Below are 8,043 nucleotides of genomic sequence, written 5' to 3'. Positions count from 1 at the left end.
GGGGACCTCAGTCTGCGCCCCCCCCACCCCCCTTCCCCCACAACAGATTTACCAGGCGGACGCCGCTTTCCACACTGCCAGGCTGAGCTCCTGGTCACCTGCATGCTGCACTGCAGCTGTACGCATGCACAGGGCATTTATTGGTGACATTATCAGCAACATCAGCCAAAAAAAGCCAATTGCCAATAATGTCAATTTTCCTTATATTGGTGCCGATACAGTATGGGACCAATATATCGGTGCACCTCTAGTTACAATGAGACATCTCTACTTGTTTCAGTTAAATAGCTTGTGTCACAGAAAAGGTCAGATCAGATGATCAGAATACTTCCTTGTTGCCTAAAGCTCTGTGAAATGTATTAATTTCACGAACCTACAATACAATTATTTTGCATTGTGGTTCATGTTAGTCTTTTTCTGTTTTTCACTAGTTTTTTCAGTGCAAAAAATAGGACCCACTCTCCATTTATCATCATGTCACTTTTCAAAGGCAAAAATGATTCACAGCCAAGAGATTGCAGTCTTAATGAAACAAATTTAAATGCACCAAAACATTTTACAGATTCTTGCTGCTTTCTGTAGACAGGGTCTTTCAGTCTTACTGCTGACTGTGAGTAATCAGAGCTCCCTTGTAATCCAAGTTTATCTGAATGCCTGCATAGCAGGAAGTATTTGTGAATCAATGTATTTTGCAGGCATGCAAGAACATTCCCTAACCAGTCACTGCTTAAGGAAGGAATTACTGAAGGAAGTGGGGAAACAAACAGCAGTGTTGGGAGTACTTGAGAGGAAAGAAAAGACACAAGATAAAGATAGAAGGTGAGAAGAGATAGGGGTGATGACAGGGGTGAGTTGAAGAGAGGGAGAAATGCTTCAGAGAAGGAGGAAAGAGAATTCAAAGGAACCAGGAAGAGTGGGAGGAACATAGTGAATAAAAAAATCATTTGGGGAAGAATAAGGAAAATATGTGAAGCTGGTGAGAAAATGAATATTTTTAAATGGAAACGTTAGTTGAAAATAATGACTTATCCTTTGGGCCAAAATTTTAGTTAAAGAAAAACAAAACAACTCTGTTAAAAAAAAATCTTTCCAAATTCATCCAAAACGTTTAGAATGTTCATTCAAAATTAAATAATTTTCAGCTGAAAATGCAAAACTGGAATTTTTCAACTTTTCTGTGAAAATGTTTATTTAATTGTAAACCAAATTTAATAGCCCTAGAAATAGGCACTTGATTCTGTAGACAAATAGCTAGGCTATGAGCAGGTTGCCAGTAACTAGCAAGTCAAATGCATTAGACACAGAACTCTTAAAATTAATTTCTAGTTGGTTTTGCTTTAAATTTTTATCCTTAAAAAACAAACAACACTTAATATGACTCTTCATCTCACCACTAGGTCCAATGTACCTAATCTGCGTGTGCATACAGTTACATGCTAATATTCCATCGGCTCTATTTTCAGTAAAGTATTTCTTCCTGGAATATAATAAACTGAAAGAATCATTAATGGCTGCAGAGGGAGCCATTGCAATAAAGAAAAAAGCATTTTAATTGCTCCCTTCTTATTATTTTATATAGTTTTATTTCTTATTAATTTATGCCTTATGGTCAAACTGGAGAGATGGACAAACATTATGACTATGTAAGACATAGTCTGTATTTTCAAATAATTCTAATAAATTACCATATTTTGAGTGATATGAGACTGTGATGGTGTCTTTCTCTAATCATTTTGAATTCTTTTATGGGTTAAATTCAGTTCAAAAGGTATAAAAGTGAAACAGGAAGAATATTTGTGAAAAAAATAGCAATGTTATCATTTGGATTAAAAATGCTCTCAATCTCATCTTTTTCTTGCTTAGAAAGCATTAGCAGCATTTGATGGATAGTTCAGTTTAAAAATACGTGTCAGTTATGTAAATATAAAAAATCCCTTTTCTTGCTTCTAGGAAGGTAGCCTTTACTAGCAATTTGGGTTTTATGAAATTATTTTTATAATATATACACTAATCTTAATAAAATATATCTAGTTCTCTTCCCTCATGAAATGCAGTTTTTCTTTCCATTACTGATAGAATGAATAGTCTATTCATACTCTCTTATGCTCTCATTTCTTCCTGTAATGATACAAATCACATAAAATCTGAATGCCCCTCAGGAGACAATAACCTCCATTAAATCACAAGAGGACAGTGGGCTAATTTTCATCTTAGTTTCCCTGAGGCAGCTAGGGCTACCATGTACTTGTTTGTAACATTTGGCTTTTTGTGTGCAGGCTTTTTTTGCTAATGACTTATACCCTTCTACTCCTATTCTTTTCTCCCCCCTTCTTACCTTGCATTTTACTCTTCTTCCTTTTCTGTTCTTCAGCAATATCTTGATTAGTATTTGTCAAAGTACTGTACTCATGTTGAGAAGAAAGTTTGCAGTCATTTGGAAGATTGGGGCATTTCTGAGAAGCACCCCAGCCTCAGGCAGATGGCTGAATTAACCTTCCCTCTATTTTTCACAAGCTTAGTTACTGAAGTTAGCAGGTCTTACCTCCAAGATATCTCATAGGACATTGTTGTCACAAGCAAAGGCTCTCCATGTTCAAGACCCTTCCCGTACCTAGCCTAAGACTAGCAGTGAAACCTTGAATTTGACTCAGAATCCAGTGGGGAGATGGTGTACAAGATAAATTATTGGAGCCCTGAGCAGAGGAGAGGGGAAGGCATTTTGAGGGTAGATGCCTTTGTTCAGGGGCCAGGTAAGAGTAGACCTTGGAACTGCCTAGCACTTCTTTTCTTCTGGCCTCATAACCTCCATCTTATCTGAGTTCAGCATTAGGCAGTTGCCTATTACTGAGGTGTTTGGCCTGCCCAGCCAGACAGAGAGGATGTTTGGAGTCAGTTTTCTCTGGGACCCAGACAAAGGTGTCGTGAAGGTGATCATCCTCTATACTGGTGTTTCTGGCATTTGAAATCGTGGCAGCTGTTTGTACAACAGCTTTATGTAGATAATACAAGTTGAAGTTATATTATCTGGAATAAATATGTATATCCATGTGCATGAAGATCTAAAAGAGAAAAGGTGGCAGTTGTGATCACTTTAATTGTCCCATATCTCTGCGTGTGACCAGATGGGCTGCTGCTGTGATCTCCCTGTCCCTAAGGATGGATGCAATAATTCAGGCAGAGGCTAGTAGTGTTCTTCTGTGTGTCCTTGACAAAGCCCCATTAACTTTGGGCTTCCCCTAGAATCCAGATCTTGTATACTCTGCACTTCAGAAACTCCAGACAGTCTGAGACATGACTCCAAATTTCTGAGTGATTCAGTGGGACCCAAACAAATGCTGTGGTCTCTTCTGTCAGGGACTTTGAGAGTAAAGCAACAGTGGCTGTTCTGACTTCATGCTGAGAGAAGACATGGGTCCCACTGTCAAGGGAGGGAAGCTTATCCGGTGCCTTCACTAGATAAAGTGGTTGGTGTTCTTTGGAGAGTAAATATCAGTATTTAGCATATCCCAAGCTGTTATATTCTACCTTGTTCCAAAATTACCATTTTCACTCTCATAGTCATCACAATATCTGGCTATCAGGATCAGGATACCTTGCACATGTAAGATTTTTAGACCATATCTAGCTGGGTAAAAGTTACAGTATATTTTTAGTGTAATAAAGTTTTAATTTTAAGCCATTATTACATAGGAACTCTGGTCATGGATCTGGGATTTGTTGGTAGGTGAATGTATGGTGCCTAGTACCAAGAGATATTTTCTTTTGCTGTTACTGACTAAAGAACAACCTGAAACAAAAGACAACAAATGAGCGACAGGAGAGCATAAGAAAACAGTGAGATAGTATTGGTCAGTAAAATTCAATTACTCTGGTAAAATTTCAAATTCAGCCTTGATGCTGTCACTTTTTAATAATGTTTCCTTCAAAGCAAATATTTCTATGTACTGGATGCTGGGTGAGTGCTGCTAATAGAAGGTGGCTGAGCTAAGGTCTTCTGTCACAGGGGGAAGGCAATAAATCAAGATTTCAACTAATGGAGCCCACTACTAAAGGGAGGGCAAGTGGTAGGAATGTTACTGGCTCTCTTGCAGGAATATCCCAGAGGAGAGAAACGGCAGATACTTCTAGGGGGTTCAGTAATATCTCTTTGGATGAAGTGACAGTGGTCAGCAGTGCCCACTTTTGGGGGCTGGTTTGGCTTCCTGCAGGCCCCCATCAAATTGTGACTACTTGAAACACAAGAGTGTCTTCTTTCTGATGGCCTCTCTTCCACCCCGTGCTTTAGCTTAGATTAGGGGTGTCAAACTCATTCCACTCCTCGGCAGTGGTGGGGCACATGCCGGTGAAACAAGTAGTGCTGTGTCGGTGTAGCCATAGCTTCCCTCTTTGCTGTCAAAGACAACCTCTGTTCACCCCACTGCTGAATTCCCAGGACCACCAGGAGTTCTGTGGGCTCAAGACAATGGTTCCATGGGCCAGATATAGCCCGGGCCATATGTGTGATTTCACAGGCTTAAATTGATAGAAGATGATGTAAAACAGAGGTGGTCTTTGTTCTATACAGTTAAATATATTCAGTGGGACTGAAATACCTGAAATATATACCTTACGGTACTGTAAAAGATGAACTAATGTTTCTTTTGATGTTGCTGTATTTTAAATGCAATCTAAATAACTTGAAAATAATGTGGGGGCAGCGGGGTTGGGGTGGTCTTTGTATGTGCTTTGCCTTTGCTAACTGCTGTTTATTTCTGTGATGACCATAGGACATTGATGAAGAAATTGAAGCAGAGTACAACATCTTGAGAGCTCTTTCTGATCATCCCAATGTAGTCAAATTCTATGGAATGTACTACAAGAAAGATGTGAAGAATGGAGACCAGCTCTGGTTGGTTCTTGAGGTAAGTAATTTGTAATATTTGTTACTTCTTAAAAAACAATACAACAGATTTCTTTCTAGTCACAGTCTTGGTTCAGTGTTGAATGCATGCCATCAAAAACAAATTCTTTACTTGATACCTTCTCCAGCATGACTCCATACACAGTTCATACATAGTATTGTAGCCCTTTGGCACTCTCATATAATTCTTTGATTTTTCTCTATTTCCTGAAAGACCTTTTTAACTATTTATAACCTTCTTATTAAACATATGCCTTTTAGGGGTAAACCTTTAAAATAAGATAGCATTTTTTACATTATTATATATCCTTATATTAGTAGAAGTTCTTACCTCAGTGAAAAAAGTTTTGTGAAGATTGGCATAAACTTTCCATCTGTAGTATTTGTTTGAATAGGTAGAAGTTAGTGTAAATGCATAAGTAAAATATTGCCAATATGATGTATTTTTCCATGATGTAGTAGAAATGAATGAACTTTTGAAGTCTGTATGCAGTAATAAAATGGGAAAAGAGCAGGCAAGTAAACCAGCCCCATTCTGCCGTTATACCCTTTGCCACAACTTCCCTAGACAGTCTATACCACTGCCTCATTATTCTAACAGTGGAGAAGTTTTTTCCAGATACACTATCTAAATTTACTTTACTGTAACTTTAGGCCATTTGTCCACATCCTCCTCTCTGTAGCGAGAGAGAAAAGGTGCCTTCCCTCTTCCTTATGGCAGCCCATCAAGTGTTTGAAGACTGCTATCATGTCCCCTTTTAAGTGCCTTTTCCACAAGCTGAACAAGCCTGGCTCCTTCAGCCTCTCCTCATATGACTTCCTTTCCAAGCCCTTTTGTTGCCTGCCTCTAGATCCTCTCTAACTTCTCCATGTCCTTTTTTAAATGTGAAGCCTAGAAGTGCACACAGTACACCAGATGAGGCCTTAGAAGTGTCGAGTAGAGAGGCACTATCACCTCACAGGTATTGCACCCAAAGTTTCTATTGATTCATCACAAAACTGCATTCACCTTTTGCACTGACATTCTCCAACCTTTTTGCAGTACTTCCTAGTTTTGATTTATCAGCAAACTTGTTCAAAAAACTTTCTATGCTAGTATCCAAATTGTTAATAAACACGTTGAACAGCACCAGACCCAGGAAAGGCCCCTGTAGGTCTGCATTCAAAACCTCTTGCCATTCTGACACGGACCCATTAATAATTACCCTTTGCTTGCAGCTGGTGAGTTATGTGTCCACCTTATAGCAGTTTTATCTAGCCCATATTTATCCAGTGTGTTTGAGAGGGTTGTACAGGACCCTGTCAAAAGCCCTGCTGATGTCCAGATACACTATATCCACAGCCTTCCCTTCACCCCCCACAAGTAGTTACTTTGTCAAAAAAGATCAAGTTTGTTTGACATGATTTGTTTTTTGTAAATCCATGCTGGATGTTTGTGATCACCCTTTTCTCCCCCAGATGCTTGCAAATGGCCTTCCTTAGGATATGCTCCAGTGGCTTCCTAGGTAGTAAAGTGAGGCTAACCGGTCTGTAAATCTCTGTGTCCTCCTTTTTGCCTCCTCATGGCAGTCCAGACATAAGAGCTGTCCCACAATGTCTCTGTGATACCAGTCAGATAAGAGTTCTTTTCACAGGCTGCAGCTTCCAGCTCATCATGTTTATTTCTCATACTTCTTGCATTTGTATACATGCATTGGACATATTTTTTCATTTTGACCTACTCACTTCCCTTTCGCACCACTTGTTGCAGTCCTGTAGCTCTCTGGCCCTTACCCAGAGTTAAGTTGCTTCTTTGAGTCCTTTCCCCCGTGTTGCTGGAGGGTTTTCCTCACTATGTCCCATGGAAATTAATTGAAAACATCCCTTAATAGGTTGGCCAGACAATGCCCAAAGATGTTCTCCTTGGATGGATCCCATCTCTTAATAACAGTCCTTCTCCCAAGAGCATCCACCCATTGTCTAAGAAGCCAATGCCTTCATGTCAACACGGCCATCAACGCCATCTCAGCCACATGTTCATTTCCAGAATAAGATGGTCTCTGCCTAAACCCTTGCCTTCTACAGAATGTATGAGATCACCACTTGTGCTCCAAACTCCTTAATCCTCTTGCCAAGAGCCTCATAGTCACCTCAATCTTCTCAATGTCATTCTTGGCAGTATCATTGGTGCCTACATGGACAAGCAGGAAGGGGTAGTCTGAAGGATGGATGAGCTTTGGTACTCTCTCTCTGACATTCTGCATTCCGGACGGCACACTGGTGCCTGTCCCCCGCAGAAGGGAGTCACCAACTAACCACCACTTTTCTATTTATTCTGGTGCAGTGGTCCTGGAGCCCCTGGTCTTAGGGACTTGCAGTTCCTGCTGTCTAGGTTGCTGCCTCCTCTGCCTTATGCTTGCATATGTCCTCTCCTCTGCCTTTTCCTCAGCGGTTCCACTGCAGGGTGCTTGAAAGCAGTTGCTGACTCCAGTTTGCTGCTCTTCAATTCTGTGGGCCTTCGTGCTTTGAGTAGTCACATGCTGCCACTTCTCCTCATTGCCTTTTACCATCTCCAAGACCAGCCTCTTGTAACTCTTGTCCAAGTAATCTTTGTGGTCCCTGGTGCAATGTAATGTGAATACCCATGCTTCCAATTGTTGAATCTTCTCCTCAAGGACAGACATCAGCTTACACTTGATATAGATTAAGTGGTCCTGACCCTGTAGGAAGAACGGAGACCTGGCACATCCCGTGCTGGTCACCAGACTCCATTTGTGTCTTCTTTCCTCCCTGGAGAACACCTGTTCTGTAAGGAGAAAAAAAAGAGAGAGGGGGAATGGGGGAAAGACACACCACAAGAACCCACACACAAAACACCCACACCAAGACCCTTGCACGTATGTGCATGCATACACACACACGCACACACACACACACACACACACACACACACACACACACACACAGAGTCACCTGCTCCCTGGCTCCCTCCACAGACAGTTCCCTAAGAAAATTCCCTCTCTATTTGCTGCCCTCACAGTTTGCTGGTACTGCTTTTTATAAGGCTGTCTATCTTAACTCCAGCCCTAAATTACCTAAACCAGCCCTACGCAGAACAATACCTGTCACTCCAGTGAAGGAAAGAAAAGAACAGACGGACAGAC

The 8,043-nt window shown here is 40.8% G+C and overlaps 1 protein-coding gene across 4 annotated transcripts in view; it reads left to right on the top strand.

Annotated features, from left to right (window-relative positions):
- Positions 1-8,043, top strand: part of MYO3A (myosin IIIA) — a 310,475-nt gene that overhangs the window by 1,619 nt on the left and 300,813 nt on the right. For all 4 annotated transcript variants that reach the window (XM_019508276.1, XM_019508274.1, XM_019508275.1 and 1 more), the window contains exon 2: positions 4,767-4,901. In XM_019508276.1, the coding sequence (XP_019363821.1) occupies positions 4,767-4,901 (135 nt within the window). The remainder of the gene's footprint in view (positions 1-4,766; positions 4,902-8,043) is intronic.

The sequence above is a fragment of the Gavialis gangeticus genome, unplaced genomic scaffold, assembly GCF_001723915.1.
Source record: "Gavialis gangeticus isolate Ggan-Ray unplaced genomic scaffold, GavGan_comp1, whole genome shotgun sequence".
NCBI lineage: Eukaryota > Metazoa > Chordata > Crocodylia > Gavialidae > Gavialis > Gavialis gangeticus.
Note: the sequence above shows the minus strand (reverse complement) of the source record. Positions and strands in the feature narration are given on the sequence as shown.